Below are 16,261 nucleotides of genomic sequence, written 5' to 3'. Positions count from 1 at the left end.
GATATATTTCAATTCATTGCTTTGAATACTACAGTGTAACTAATAAAGTACGTTTGTCTCCCGGAAGACAAACACGCACAGTATACTAAAACACAAAATGTGCATGGAGTGGGTGACAGCTCTTTCTCAACATACCCTGTAGCAGCGCAAAAGCAAGCTCCCCCCTCTTCCCCTTGCTCCTGAGCTGCTTCTTGAGGAGCCACAATAAAATCTGGGTTACAGAGGTTGTGCTGACCTTGTTTTGAGAGAGATCACCTCGCTGCAGATGCCTACCTCCTGCTTTTTACGCATTTGTGGTTTTATCTTCATTTCAGTGTATTCTTTCCCCTGCTAAGGGTGTGGCATCAGTTGAAAAAGGCCTGACTCTGCTTTTGCAGCCCTGGCTGCCGCCCTGAAGCCTGCTGCAAAATGTCATTAGCTCATGGAGGGAGAAGGACATGAAAACACATGATGTATTTGGAGAAGCTCAAAATAATATTGCAGGGTTCAGACAGCAAACTTTTCAAATGGGAAGAGCTTCCCCAGCCGCAGGGGAAGGCTGGTTTAAAATAATTGAACAAAAAAAGTATTGCAAAATGCTGCTGAAGGATTTTATATAGCCTAAGCGGAAATAAATGAATAGAAATTCCTTGTTTGTTTTTCCGGGAGCTTTTTATTTCTCCTTTTCAATCCTATGTCAGTTTTGGCATGCTTAAACAAACTTTAGGAGGTCTGTTGTCAAGATTGCTGCTTTTAATAACTGAATAGATTTGAAAATTTGACAGTCTTCTAGAACTGGCTTTGGATTTTTGAATAGCTTTTTAGTGGGTTAGCTTGGATTAATCTCAGAAAATCACTTCAGAGCTATGCAGCTTTTACCTAATGGCAAGTTTAATCCATAGGTTGCAGAATGTCAGGATTTCCAGCAAGTATGTGCTTACTACCTAAAGGTACACTCGCTCTACTATCCTCTGATATAGTCTGAAAGGTGCTGATAAGCTCAAGTGAGCAAAGGGTCTAGAGGCTAGTGACATAGGTCTGTAAAAGGCCTTTTGGTAGGGCTGGTGCATAAATGAGGATGGCAGGATCGAGTCTTTAATCAGTGTGGTGGACAGATGGCTCCCATGGGATCTGGGTGTTCAGAAGAAGCCATGTCTCCTCACAAAGTGAGGAGGAAGGTGTGCAGGTAGAGCATGGCTAGTATGTTTGTAAGGTGGTATCCCTGCAGCCTTGGGAGAAGACATGGAGGCGAAAAAGGTCTCTGCGATTTGGTGAGCATGAAATCTGGTGAGACAGTTGTGGAACTTTCTGTGCCTTCCATCCGCTCTTCCCCTGCACTTTGCTCTCTTCTGGCCTCTACTCAACATCAAAGTCTTTGGCTCTGGGGTTACTTGAGCCTGCTCAAATCGAGAGAGATCAGTTCTCCAGGTTGCTGTTCTTTAACAGTTACAACTTTCTCAAATTCACCTACGCATTTATGTTCCATGTCCTATCATTTCACCGTCTAGAAGAAATTTCAGTAAGATATTTTTTTTTTCCACAAGATCACGCCTTCCGGTATTTTCTGTGTGCTGGATTTTTTTTTGGTTTTCTTTGTTTTGTTTAGTTTTTTAAAGTCATTGATTTTGGCAAAGGAACACGGTGGTGTGAGTGGAGTGTATAGTCAAAGCTCTTGAAGGCTGTAAGAGCAATATTTCTCCAGTGCATTTGTTTCAGATGGGATTTGAAATACTTGCACCCAAACTGAAAGCAGTTTGTTTTAAAATAGACACTGTGCTGTTTGAATAGGTCTGTGTAGCTTCCCAGATTGTATGTTCTTGCTTATTACTTACTGAAGAGTTTTCCCTTCTTGCCATTACAGCTATGAAAATGATTTTTAAAGTCAGGTTTAGTTGAAAGGTAATTAAAAAAGAATGTATAGTCTTCTGTATGTTAGAACAGGAATAACTTTCTTGTATGTTTTCCTCTCATTCTGCTCCGCACAGGATATCTGTATGTAGCAAATGAATTTTCAAGTAGTTTTACAATATGGTACCTCTTGCATTCTATTTTTCAGTTTTCTAGTGTAGTTTATTTTCAGTTTCTTCGTGCATTAATTGTTTTCCAAGAGGTGCAAAAGGCCCTTAAGAGAGCCTGTCTCACCCTGCAGGGGAGTCCTCACAGCATACCCGGTCCTCTTCCAGAACATGCAGGTGTCATGTAGAGTAGTAGGTATTTCAGAGTACTCCTGTTTTATTTAAAATGCTGTTCCCCTGTACTTTTAATATACCTAAAGACTTGCAGAAGTTGCGAGGATGGTGCAGCCATGCACTGGTGCACCTGCATCTCTGCCACAGGGGATGTGCTACTATGACCTTGCTGGGGAAGCTGTGGCTGGTGCTGGGAAAGGCCTTGTGGCTCTGTGATGACCGCTGATCCCTTTGGCCAAATGTATTTTCTCTCACCGAAGAACCGTGTCTGAGTTAGTTTTTAAAACCAGAGAAGTTTTGGTGTCTAAATGTTTGAAATAGAGTCAATTCTAACCAGTTCTTGGTTTAAGCTAGTCGGAAAAGCTTGTTTTCCCTTCTGGTGGGGACATTAAAAAATGTTTATTTGTATTTGTCACTGTGTGAGTCAAGGCAAAGGCTGTCTATGGGGCAAGTGGTGCAGAAACAAGCCTGAAATATTTGGCTGAGCAAGGGCGTTTCTCATCATGCCACGCCTCCTGGTTTTGGGTCTTTGTACGTTTCTCTTCCACCTTGCTTTATATACCAAACCTGCATGTAAATGGTAGTGGTGTTAAGTGCCTCAGCGTATTTAATAAGGGCTGAAAATGCCCTGGGTACTGGCCAGCACCCTCTTACGTGAACTGCTGATCCCTAGTTCAACAAAACAAAGTGAGTCTAGTTCATATGGCTCTTACAGCATAATATCAGACATCCTCAAGGAGTTGTATTGCATTTGGCATATACACATGTTACTGTGTTTTAATGGCTTCAATGCCATTAAAACACACAAAATACTTTTAAAGACTACATATTAATTTACAGCTTGCATTCAGTTGAATTTCCTTATGGTTTGCAAGTGTGCTAGTGGGGATCACTGTACTGTGACAGTCTAGGAGCAATCTGCAGGCTGGATATGACTCTGCTATGGATTCTGTGTGACAGGATGGTGCTAAGGAACTGCAGGGTGAGCTTGAACCAGAGCAATGAAAGGTTACCATCTACCACCTGAAGTTAGTGAGAGTTGAAAAGTTTCTGTAGCAGCCTTAGGGTAGCTGAACATGGCCATGTTGCATGTGTGCTGAAAGAGAATTATTTCAGAATACTTTCAAATTCATAATTATTTCAAAGTACATATATTTTTATTACCACAGTCAGCCTGGAAGAAACAAAAATAGCTGTGACAAAATTTTACTCACAGCAGAAGAGCAATCAGTGGGGCTTGATTTGCAAGCTGATGTCTTCCATCCCTTGTGCCATCTTTGTTCAGTGGTTAATGCTAAAGTGGAAATTATTAAGCCAAAGTATTATTTTCTGTTGGAAGGATTTTGCAAGTGATGTTTTCCTTATTTTGTGCATTCAGTCTTTGGAATTTGAGCTTTCTTTAAAGTTGTTTTTTCTTTTTTCCTGCTTTTTTCCAATGAACACTGGCTTTGCTGTTCTCAGAGAGCCCCTCTAAAAGCATTAAAGTGGCACTCAAATGATGTAGGGAGGGAGTTCTAAGTTGTTCATATATGTTTATCTCAGTCAATTTGCCAAAGCCTAAGGGAGACCTCTCCATGCTGTGTAAAGCAAACTCGGATTGGGTGAACACCCTTCCTCCCCCTGGAATTTCTGTCTGTGGAAGAGCAGGCTGGAATTTTTGTGAGTCTTAAATAATTCAAATCTAGGACTACTTTATTTCAACTTTTAAAGTTACAAATTGCACTGTGTTGGCCAAGCTAAAGTAATAAAGATGAAACAATTATCTCAGAATATTCTGGTGAAGATGATAACACTTCCATGAAGTATTTTAGGCTAATAAAATAATTCAGCAATTTTTTAACTTTGACTTTTTCCCCCCTCAGGCCTAATGTAATATAGGGCTGAGGGGAATCTCCTGTGAGTGGCTAATACTGCTCTTATAAATAATGCTTTCTTCATATCCTCATTTTCATAACTAAGTTTCATTAATGAAAATGCTATAAATAATTAAAGTAAAATATGTCAAGGCTAAGCATAGGGAAGCTGCGGCCAAGTAAACAAAGGGACTCTGAAGCTTTGAATTTATGTGTGTCTGAACTGCTGCATACAGCATTCTTGTCTAAGTTTGGCTCTTAAGGCTCTTTTGAACTTTCAGACAGGAAACCTTGTAGAAAGTTGAGTTAAAATGGGACCTACAAAAAAACCAAGTCAATAAGCAGTGTTTCTCACTGGTGTAAACTGTAGAAAATACAGAATGTAGAAAAGATTGCATAAAATACCTGGAAAAATTTGCCCCAGAGCTTTCTGTTGTTTTTTTTTTTTGTTTGTTTTTTTTTCTGCAGTGGTGGAGAACATTAGAAAAGAATCTGTAGCTTGTTCAAATATTCTTTACTGTTGTGTTAAATGAAGAAGTTACCCTGGTGTTTTTTTTTATGATTTAATGACTTTTAGGTTAAGTCTTTGATTATAAGACACTATGGGTTGTTACTCAGCAAGTTTAGATTACAGGTCAAATAAATAAGATGTTACTCTAAATTGTTTCATACATCAGTAATGCAGTGTAAACTGCACTTCTATTTGCTGTTTGGCATGTTTGTACCTTCTGGTACAGCCACAACTTCCAGTGGCTGACATCCGTTAAATACCCAGGGAATTTCTTCTGAGACTGCCCCTCCATTTGGTTTTAAATGTCTAATTTCTGAGATTAATTTAGATAGTCTTATTTAAAAATTTCCTGCTCATCTGGATTTCTGAATTTGGGATTTTATTTTTCTTTTTAGTCACAATAAATTAGTCATAATATGAAAAATGCATCATTCAAGGAATGAAATTGCATTTGCATCATGTCCTTTAGATATTACTGTCAGCTCTCTTGAGGAAAAGTTAGTTTGGGTTTTTGCCATTGATAACTCCTCACATGCTGAACGGATATTAGATATTGCAGAAAATCAAACCCAGAAATGTATGGTCCTGTAGCAAATAAGAGACTAGATTATCTTCATGTTGTTCTATAGTGTGTAGCTGATATGAGCATTGCATCAGTTTTACCTTGCTTTTTGTAAGGCTCATGATGGTGATGTGGTTAGACTATTTATTTATTTACACATTGAAGAGATGCAGAGGTGAATACAGCTTAAAATGTGCAACTGTAGATCTGTAGCTCTTTATTTATTGAGTCACATGTCAAGTGATGGATGTGTGAACATATAGACTTGTTATTGCTCTGCATATTTTTAGCTGCATTTTAAGAAGTTGATGTTTTCTTAATGTAGTAATAGATTGGTTCTTTTTGTTAGAAAATACAGTATTCTATGATCTTAGTCATGTGGTGTTTGTAGTACTTAATGAGGATAGGAAAGGGGGAAGATTTTTTACAGTGTGGTAATTGGAAAAGAAACAATCTGTGGAGACTTACCCATTGTCTTTTGCCATATACAAGGTGGGGAATTGCTGGTGTGTTGCATCTTGCATTGCTGAGGCAGATACTGACATTGCGTTTAGTCATGATGAGATACAAAAGCTTTAAAGCTTTTATTAATCTGTTTTGCTAATCAAAGCTGTTTCTTGTTTTGTTTGTTTGTTTATGGTTAAGATTCTATTTCATTGTGGCGGGTGGTGCTGTGGTTTCCTGTATGTCTTGTTAAGATCATTTGATACCTATGCACATTATCAGTTTCCTTTGTTAGATCTTGACTAAATATTAAACTTTGAGGGGTTTGGTTTTTTTCTTCATTGTCCATCAGGAAATAACTTCTAATTTTCCTGAATGCTTTATCAGGCTCTGGATTCTTATTTTCTCTCTAATCAAAGTACTGAGCGTCCTCAGCCTCTGCGCCTGCTCTGTGCATGCCACATCGTGCAGAGCTGTCTGAGACACAAAGTAATGCAGTTGCCAGCAGGAATATGATACTTGTTAAAGACTCTAGGAAAGCCTTTTATCTTTGGCAAGGAAGTATTTTACATGAAATTACACATGATGGTAAAGCCACAGATTTAAAGCATAATAACCCGTTCAAGAAATGTTTTCCTCATTTAAGGTATATTTTTAGCCGCCTCTGCCCGGTTTTAAAACAAAAAATGTTTTGAAAGTTTGTACTTTTTAAAAGACACTCTGATGTCAGTTTATGGAAATGAATCTTTGCTTTTTTTTTTTTTTATTTTACTTGTTTATTAATGATGCCACTGAAATCTAGATTATCAGCAAAAGGAGAAGCTGCTGCTTTTTGGTGCAATAAATTGCAGCACAGTATGCTTCTGAACATGGTGTGATGGAAGCTTTTGAATTAAAAATATGAATAGGTTTAAATATATAGATTTAAGAATCTGTTTACATGATTTCTGTACATTTGTGTGATTTTTATTCTTGTTTCAGGTGATCTATGCCATCCGTTTACACAGCACACAGAAGTAAAGCGGTGCTTCAGACTCTCTTGAGCAGCTGAAAGGAGAAGCGTTACCCAGAGAATGAAGCAATAAAACATCTCTCTGCAGAACCGTATGATTGAAAACGCGGTCCAGCCCTCCTCTGCTGCCGGGCATGCTTTTGTCCTCCTGCCCCTCTTACCTGATGTTGCAGTAATACAGATGGATCGCAGAAGAGAGGCAGAAATGGAGCTACGGAGGTCCTCCAGCCCAGGCAAGCTAAGCAAGAATGACATGGATACTGACAAGACCATGTGCCACAGCTGCTGCATCTGCGGTAAAAGTTTCCCTTTTCAGAGCTCTTTGTCTCAGCACATGAGGAAGCACACGGGTGAGAAGCCCTACAAATGCCCTTACTGTGATCACAGAGCTTCCCAAAAGGGCAATCTCAAGATCCACATCCGTAGTCACAGAACAGGCACTTTAAGTCAGGGGCATGAGGCGGAGATGGGAGAGGCACAGCTGGGGGAGATGGGCGTTTCGGAGGGCCTTGGTGGGTGCACCAGCCCCACTAAAAGTACATCTGCCTGCAACAAGATCTTGAATGGTACTGCTCAGGTTGATAGCAGCAAGATCTTGTTGAGAAGCAGCAAGAAGGAGGTCATGGAGGCAGTTCCAGCCGAGGTGGATGGCAAGCTGACCTCTTACCAGTGCACCTTCTGCAAAAACAAATTTGAAAGGAAGAAAGACCTGGAGCAGCACCTACACCAGGTCCATAAACCATTCAAGTGCAGGTTGTGTAGCTACATGACCCTGAGGGAGGAGATGCTCTTAAGCCATGTAGAGAAGGACCATGCTCAGGTCCCAAATGGGGGGCCCTACACAGAGAACTGCAAGAGTGAGCAGAGTGCAGGCGAGTTTCCATGTGAAGTGTGTGGTCAGGCTTTTAGTCAAACCTGGTTCCTGAAAGCTCACATGAAAAAGCACAGGGGGTCATTTGATCATGGGTGCCACATTTGTGGTAGGAGATTCAAAGAGCCCTGGTTCCTCAAAAACCATATGAAGTCACATGGCCCCAAGACTGGGAGCAAAAACAAACCAAAAAATGATTTGGAGCTCATAGCCACTATCAATAACGTGATACAGGAAGAGATGATTGTGACAGGCCTATCTCTGTATGAAGTTTGCACCAAGTGTGGAAATCTGTTTACAAATATGGAAAGCCTGAAAGCGCATAATGCTGTTCACTACCGAGCACAGAGGGGCAGCACTGGGGATAAAGCTGAGGACTTAATTGATGGGAGCCTAAGCTCCTCGGTAACGAAGCAGTTTTTCTTGCAGTGTCTCAATCTAAGGCCATCTGTAGGGCTGGATAGAGTTACAAGAGAACAGCCTGGGAAAAGGGTGGCTGAGCTGGATCCTGTCAGTAGCTACCAAGCTTGGCAGCTGGCCACCAAAGGAAAAGTAGTAGAGCCCTCAGACTATGTGAAGTATGTGGGATGGGACGAGGCCCTGGCGGATGCAGATGTGACTTACGACAAGGATAAAAGAGAGTATATCCTTGTCAACCAGGAGAAACGCAAGCGAGACCAGGACTCCCCCAGCTCTTCCAGCAACCCCAAGAAGAAGAGCTGCACCAGTGGGCGCCTGGAGAAAACTGGCAGCACCCCATCGGGGGAGAGCTGCCCTCTCGCCCAGGGGGACCTGGACTACCGCCCTGCCTCACGGCAGGGCCGGCGGGCCACCCAGAACAAGTCCACCGAGTGCTTCGAGTGCGGCAAGATCTTCCGCACCTACCACCAAATGGTGCTGCACTCCCGGGTGCACCGCAAGGAGCGCAGGAGCTGCCGCGAGGGGGGGACGGCTGCCCAGCCAGACCGCTATGGCTCCAGCAGTGAGGAAGGGGACTCGGGGTCTGTCAGTGGGCCCAGTACCCCCGAATCTGCGTCCGCCCCTGAGGACTCGGTCACCTCTGGCCTGGGAGAGGAAGGGGCTGAGGAGAGCTCAGAGGAGGGAGCAGCCAACCCCTTGATAGGTAAGATTGCTTCCAGCTTTGCTCTGCACGGTGTTGCCAGTTCCTGTGTCTCCCGGTGCGGGTCATGGTGATGAGCAGAGGGAGAGATGTGTGAAAGCATATGAAAGGTTTAAAGGCAGTGTGGTTGAGGTCCTGTGTCCACTGAGTGCTGCTGCTTGTCTTGGCATGGTAACTTGTGGTTCCTGGCACAGGTAATAAAAGCAAGATCAGAGGACAGTTCCGTAAGGTACAAGTGAATTTGTATTTTGGTGAAGGACACCTGAGAAATATTTTAGTTGCCCATAGCAACAGTGTACGGGCAACTACCCAGTGCTGTAGGGTAGAGTAGTGTTTTCCCTGGATATCCTGGGGGCTGTTTTTCCCCAGTTTATGGGCACCTTGTGCACTGTTCTGCCTGTAGCATGCAGGTGTAGCAGGGGCACAGCCAGTGTGGTGCAGCCCCGAAGCGTGTAAACTTGTTAATCTCCAGCGTGAAAGGCATCTCTCTCTTCTTCTCTGCTTCACTTCCCAAATTGTGTTTATAACTCCAAAGGCTATAATTAATCTCTCTGGATTAAAGCGGTCCTTTGAGCCCAACACTACTAAATGGAACAAATTATTCTCCAAATAGCAGCAAAGTAAATATTTAAAAGAACACCATTAAGCACTTTTGTATTTTTTAATATATTTTCTTTTTGTTGTTCACCATTCTTTGTTTATAATACCCTTTTAAAAATGTGAGATTAACCATTTTTTCCTTACTAGCCTTGTGCTTCTTTTTTGTTTGTTTTCTCTTTGGCAAACAGTAACGTTTTCTTTTTCATTCGTTTTGTTGTGAAGAACATAGTTATCTGTAGAGTTAAACACATTTTCAAGACCATCATAGATGAAGTAATCTGCATCATTGTGGAAGAGGGCGGGTTATTCAAGTAGCTGTGTTCCGTCAGGGTTTTATATAATGTTGTGCTTTTTCTTCGCTACAGACCCCACAGTAGCAAAGGAACGCTTTCCAGAATTGTATATTGTTACATGTTTTTCATAATGTTTTTATATATACATATATATATTACACACACTTTTTGGTCATTGAGCTGCTTTTGTGAAAGTCCCATGGTTTTAGGACAGTTAAAGTTGGAGCCAGCACTGCTTGTAAGGTGTAGAGGGAAGAGAGTGCCAGAGGATTGAAGCTGTAAAAAAATTAAACCCATCTGTTTGTCATTAAATTAACAAGAATGGTCCTAAACTTGATTTTGCTGCAACTTGGATTAAGTCCCCAGTGGACAAATTGGGTGAGTGCTAGAACAGAAATGTAAATTAATCCAGGAACTCTTTTTTTTTTTCTTTTAAATGCCCTTTTTTTTTTTTTTCCCTTTCCATAAACCGCAATTCCAAAAAGTTCCAGTAAAAAGTCCCAGTGATAGGCTGACTTACATATTTTCTCAGTGATTACTTGCCTATTTGAAAGACTCAGAATTTAGCTTTCCTATCTGCTGTTGGATTTTGGATGCTTAAATTAACTTCATTATGGAAGCATACATACTTTGTGTGAAAATCCATCAGCTGCTGCCTGAAACACCTTGGTACAGTTGACATAAGATGTAGCGATAACCCTGCAGCTTTGTCTACAGTTAAATACGGTTGCCATGTTTTACCAGTGTATGTACATTTATTTGCCTTATGGAAACTGCTGTGGTGGAAAAGTGTCTCTCTGGAGATGGCTAAAAACACCAGAACACTTCTTCATGATGTTCAAGTAGGAAAGCTGTTCTTACAGGCTCTCCATATGAAGCACTCTTGCTAACAAGAGGTGCTGTCTCATCTCTTCGCCAGTCCTGCTTCTTACCTCAGCTCAAGCTTTAAGCTCTTCTTGCAGGAGTGAAAGGTGACAGTTAAATTAACATGGCAGTTTCTCTCACAGGAATTAAGTGATTGGCTTAACCTATGCCAGTAGCCAACACCTGGAAACGTGTTTGTTATGGTACCAAATTGGTCCCCATGTTTAACTGTAAAGAAGCAGCAAACTGATGGGCCTGAATAAAGGTGCATCTTGGAAAAGGGATGTTTTTGCATCAGTGAGCTGGGAGGGTGGCAGCTGCATGTTGCATTTGCTAATGTCACAGCTAAAGAGCTAATCAAGTATTCAACTGGCTGATAAGATTATGACCAAGAGAAATGTTACCCTTGCTTATTAGTAGAGCTTATTTAAATAAAATCACTGTGTCAGTGAAGTGAATGCTTTTTACAAGTGACAAAAGATTTTGGGGATTCAGAAGAAAGTTTTTGGTGGTGGTGGTAATTTTTTGTTTGTTTGTTTAAAGGTGTTTCCATAAGTCAATGTTCAAGACTTGAGTTTCTCAGTTTTCTGTTTTTGGTATGCAGATTTACTGACACTGCCCTTACATTGTTCTCTAAGGACAAGGGGACCTTCTGTCCATCAGGCTGTAGGATTATTTTTACTCTTCAGGTTGCTGCTTTAACTTGAGAGGCCTTCTTTCTTTCCCCTATGAACAGAAACTTAAAAGTGTACAGAATATAGGCCAAATTCCGCCTTCATGTATGCGACTGCTAAAATCAGGTGTTCGGTATGGTCTTGAAGCACATTTTGTCGTAGAAGTACTGCGGTTTGCTGTCCTCCGCTGCGGCTTTTCATAGTCACTCTTGCAGGTGAAGCTTTTCCATCAAGAGCTGTGCTCCAGCCGTACAGATAGCATCATTTCCCAGTGGAGGTGGGCGAGTGGTGCTCTCAGTTCCTCTTCCTGGCATGCCTCCTGTGGTGGAATTTTTACTCGGGCTACAGTCAGGAAAATCTCGGGCTACTCATAAGGTTATATAGCAACTGTATCATTTCTTTACTTTCACATCTTGACTGGTTTTCTCCTCTTTGACACATTACTGTGTTATCCTGGTTCAGAAGAGGGCCTTGAGACTGCCAAGTGCTGAATGTTGTGGCCTTGACTCAGCTGAAGGTTTTTCTTTCTGTGGTTAATTCTTAATCAGCTGAGTAGCCCTGTTGACACACAGAGTCTTGCAGTGGGGGAACTGTCAGTGCACCTCTGTGGTCACGTAGGGCCAAGAGATGTTGAGGCTGAGAAGTACTGATAGGGCTTAGTGGGAAAGAGCAAGAATTGCACCTTGCATGTGAAATGGGGTTGAGAGCCTCCAGGGTAGGCACTTCTTTGTTCTTAACACATCAGTAATTTGCTGTCTACATAGACTAACGTAATGATTTCTCAGGCACTGGGATAGTGTTTGCAAACCCAGCTTATCAGCTGTCAGGGGGTAAGGTAGCTGGTTACGAAGTGCTTTCTGTCTTGTTGGATGGAGGGTAAAAATTAGGTTTCTGGAGTTACACATGGTGTACCATGTGATACCTGTAATACTTTGTATATATGCAGTGAGGTATATGTGCTTTGTGACAGCCACATGGGAAGAGGTGGCCCAGAGCACATTCACTCCATTAAGAGCAGCCTGAATATTTTTGAGGCCTTCCTACCCCATATGAGTCTTCATTTTTATTTGGTATTCCAGCCACTAGCAAACTGTACCTGAATTTCCACTGAGTTGCATCCAGGCTGTTTGAACCGCTTATGAGTTGTTGCACAGCACTTCTCCAGCTTGAGGCTTTTTTTTGTCTGGGATTTTCATTTTTAACTAAACCCCAGAGCTATGACTGAGGGAGTAGAGGGGGATTATGCATGTGCTGATAAAAGTGGAAAGGAAAACACTGTCTTTCTAACCTTCCATCTTCTCAACTAAAATGTAGGTTTTGGTATGCCAAATAAATAATTCAGCCTGTGTGCGTTTGGTGGTGTTTTTAAGGCTCAGTGTGGGCCCCCTCATTGTCATGGTGTGCTTAGCAGTGAAGGTGTTGCAGTCTGTTACGTTAGGCACTATAAACGATTTCGGTCCTGAAATGAAGAAGCAAATTCAGTTTTTGAGGCTGTGACTGGTGCTGACAAGTGGGAAGATGAAGAAAACAAATACTGCTTGGTGCTTGGCAAACACGTAGTAAAATCACAGGCCTTTGATACCCCAGCCAATAAAGGAATGCCGTAAAGGTACTTCTTTTTGCATTTTAAGTGCCAGACTGGGCAGGAAGTAACTGTTACAAGTAATGTGGGGAGGGGGAAAAAAAAAAAAGAGGAGTTTTATATAGGAATAAAGGAGAAATGCTGCTTCCAGCCTGACCTTGTCAGAGAAGGATGGCAGGTAGAGAGGGTATTGCTCCTTGGAATGCTGCATCCAGTGGAAACAGTCATAACCATTTTATTTCCTTCATCTCCCTGCCTCTTCTCTCCCTTTTCTTCTTCCCTTTTTATTTCCTGTCAGACTCCTCTGGATTTTTGAAATGCTTTAATGAGGGACTGATTCACCCTTACTCAACACATGTTGTTTTTATTACATTGGCTAATACGGGAAGGGGCTGATTGCAAGTGAGAACTGTTGCACTAGGCCCTGTACCAGTACTGCTTCAGGCCCAAGGAGCTCGTAGGCTGACTAGATGAGGGGGACACAAGTTGCTAGACTGCACAGAATGTTAAAAAACCCCACAACAAACAATGAATACAAAACAGTCATTTGTGGCTGTGTTTGGTTTGTGTTTTACCACCAGGAGTTAACTGATGGTATGGTGGTACTTGCTCAAGAGGTGATGAGCTCTATGAAGGCATGGGACAAGATGGGAATAAGGTGTAGGGGGGAGAGAAGGGGAAATGGGGGAAGGCAGAGAGGAACAAGATCTTGGTGAAGGGAATTGTGCTGTACAGTGACGTTTCAAAGAGGAGGGGAGGCTGAAAAGAAGTGTGGGCTGGTGTTGGGTTTCAGACCCTCCAAGGCAGTGGCAGGGTGCTGGGTGTCTTGCACTGAAGCCATGAGGGCTTGTGACGCCCTACACTCAGAGGCTTGTGACTCCAAGGAGGTTGCCATGTGAAGTGCAACAGTGGAGTAGTCACATGAATGGGAGACAGCAGCAGGAGCTCACCTTGTCCACACCTGCCACTGGAGTCACCGGCTTGTTGTTATTAACCTGTTGAAATGTCTGAGCTCTCAGCTCCGTCCTTGGCTTTAGCTTAAGCAAAACAGGGGAGCAGTGCCTGGTTTTAGAGCTCTTCATGCTTGTTACATTTAAAAAACTCTTAGAAATCCATGGCCAGATGTTGCTTTAGTATCTTTATTAGTAAACTGAAGGAGAAGAGACAGCTGTTTGTGAATTGCTTACAGGTTAGACAAACTGAGAGATGTAGCACATACCATTTATCCCAAGCATATTATAAGAAAATTCTGTATATAAATTGGAGTGCTTGAATAGAAACATAATATTATCATGTTTTTTGAAAGAAGAAGAGTAGGAGAGACTTACAAAGCATAAATTTGGACTTTGTTTTTCTCAGATATAAATCATAATGAATCCAAGAGCTGGAACTTTCTAACAAAAAGTGCCCAATTTCATAAGGCATTTGATTTAAAGTAAAAGTAAAAATTGTCCTGAGTTGCTTTAATTTTCCAGTAAAATGGCGAGTCTGTAATTTGGAGGGGGGGGGGAGGAACCAGTTAAGCGAGTGAAAATAGAAAAATTAAAATGTATAGTAACTCCAAAGAAGAAAGATAGTCCTATGTTCTCTGTTGCCAGAGTGAGTGCATGAAAAAAAGCTGTCAGTATCTAGTACCAGGACTTCATTGTTCTGCTTATATGAAAAAGTGTTCCTCTGTGGAAGTCCTCTCCACTCTTGAAAAAATCAAACATTTTTACTATATATCTTAATCAAATAATTACACTTCAGGTACTTCTTATGCCAGATTCTCACTTACTGTAAATCCCACAGTGTCATGCCACTGAAGGCAGTGCCGTTGGGGTGTTTTACATCAAGTGAAGATCTTGTTCTGCATGTACAATCTTAAGTATGTTGAAGTTATTTAGCTTATTTATTTTGCAGAATAAGCGTATTAAAAGTTGGGGAATGTCTCAGTGCTGCACTATTAGTAACTCCTGCCCCGGGCTTCCAAGAAATGAGGTAGTTTCAGGGAGGAAGAGTGTTTCAGTGGCTTCTGTTAGATCCCTACCACAGAGATAAAAACATTACACTGTGATTACACACTTCCCCAGTCAGTTTTGGCATTGCTGAGGATCGTTGTTGGCATATAAAACCCCCTCAACTTTATAACCCAAACTAATTGTTTTGGTTGTTAACACCAGTGGGATTAATGCCAGGACTTTAAATACAGCAAGTTGATGTCTCTTCCCAGCTTCTTCTGTGACTTGAACCAAGGACCCTGTGCTTACACAAGTAAGATCTCTTAAGCATTGTTTGGAACTTTAAAGTTCAAACTGTTCCTTAAAGCCCATTCAGTGAATCAGGACTAGATCAGTTACCTGGTTTGAACGTGCCTCATAATACATGCAGAAATTTCTCTCATGTCTGCCTTGCTGTAATGCACACAGTCCAGTCATGATGTATGTAGCAAATCCACATGCAGTGTGGTATTTTCTCATGATCTGAAGTTTCTCTGGAAAGTACTGCAGGTTGAAGCGTTGTTTTTGATCAGTACAAACCTGTGTGTATCTCCACAGCAGGACTTTGTTACCTCTTCGCTCCCCTTTGGACTCTTCTGCACTCCTCAGGGCTGCAGAGGCTATCTTCTATGTGTGAGCATATATATATATTCCTGTGGTGCTGCTGCCATCAGCAGTAGCTTTTTGCTTTCATTTATTTTTAATTGTGGGTTGACATGAATGGGAAGAAGAACTGAGGAAACAGAAGAAAATAGAAATTATGCTGATCATCCCAAGCAAATGAATAACAAGAAAAATTCTGACAGCCAGGATCACTGAAGTGTGTATCAAGGGGAGAGAAACGGAGAAGAGCCGTAGGACAGATACAGAGGTGTGTGTCAAAACCTCTCTTGGATGTGTACCTCACACATGTGAAGTTTACTTGGCCCTTGCTTATTTTAGGGTGATGGTGGGAGCTGTGCTTCAAGAAGCTCAAACAAAAAGCGTTTGACTGGAAAAGGGCAGCGATGCTTTGGGATAATGTAGTCATTACCCTTTAATGTTGTGCATTACCCTGACGTCATATAACTAAGGAACGCTTAACCCTGTAGGCATCTTGGGTAATTTCCACTGTATTCCTGATTACGCATTACTAGGTCCTGTTTTACTCAGTCTGCTGTAATGTGGGTGGCCAGCAAGAGTGTTAAACAGTAATTCAGGTTCTTCTCCCAGTGGAGCATGGTGATGAAAAACAGGTAACACACAGTCAGCTCAAGTCAGAGCTAAGTCTTGCTGGTTGAGCTTGAGATACTTCAGTAGATGAATGACTTCTCAAGACAAAGATTGCTGTTGCTCAGAGACAACTTGTTTTGCAGCAGTTTGAACTTATTAATCCAGCTATTGCATTGCTTTTATTCCTTGCAAGCATTTATGTTGGGGTCTTGTTTAAGTACTGAAAAATTTTGCGCAGGGTATTTTGATATAGCATGTCATAGATAGTCTTACTGGATTTAGCTTTAATTGTTAATGTTCCTGTTTTTGCAGGTTGCCATATTCAGTAACGAGACACAATTAGAAGTATTGTTTAGACAGTTTATTGTAGTTGTAGTCTGTGATAACAAGCAACCAAAGCATATTTCAGCTTGGAAGAAAATTTGTGCCAAGATGCTAAGGGAGAGGTAGGTTCACCCATCCTTTATTTTATCTGTCAGAAAGCAGGGAAGTCAGTGTGTTTTTTTAAAAGTAGGC

At 41.6% G+C, this 16,261-nt stretch overlaps 1 protein-coding gene across 3 annotated transcripts in view; it reads left to right on the top strand.

Moving 5' to 3' along the window:
* ZNF516 (zinc finger protein 516) overlaps positions 1–16,261 on the top strand; it is a 128,639-nt gene that overhangs the window by 36,512 nt on the left and 75,866 nt on the right. For all 3 annotated transcript variants that reach the window (XM_062633112.1, XM_062633114.1, XM_062633113.1), the window contains one exon: positions 6,520–8,544. In XM_062633112.1, the coding sequence (XP_062489096.1) occupies positions 6,645–8,544 (1,900 nt within the window). In that variant the 5' untranslated portion in view covers positions 6,520–6,644. Of the gene's footprint in view, positions 1–6,519; positions 8,545–16,261 lie in introns of those variants that run through there.

Source organism: Pezoporus occidentalis, unplaced genomic scaffold (assembly GCF_034315485.1).
Source record: "Pezoporus occidentalis ecotype Australia unplaced genomic scaffold, CSIRO_AGI_Poc_V1 ctg4, whole genome shotgun sequence".
Taxonomy (NCBI): Eukaryota; Metazoa; Chordata; class Aves; order Psittaciformes; family Psittacidae; genus Pezoporus; species Pezoporus occidentalis.
This window is presented reverse-complemented; position numbering and strand designations above follow the sequence as displayed.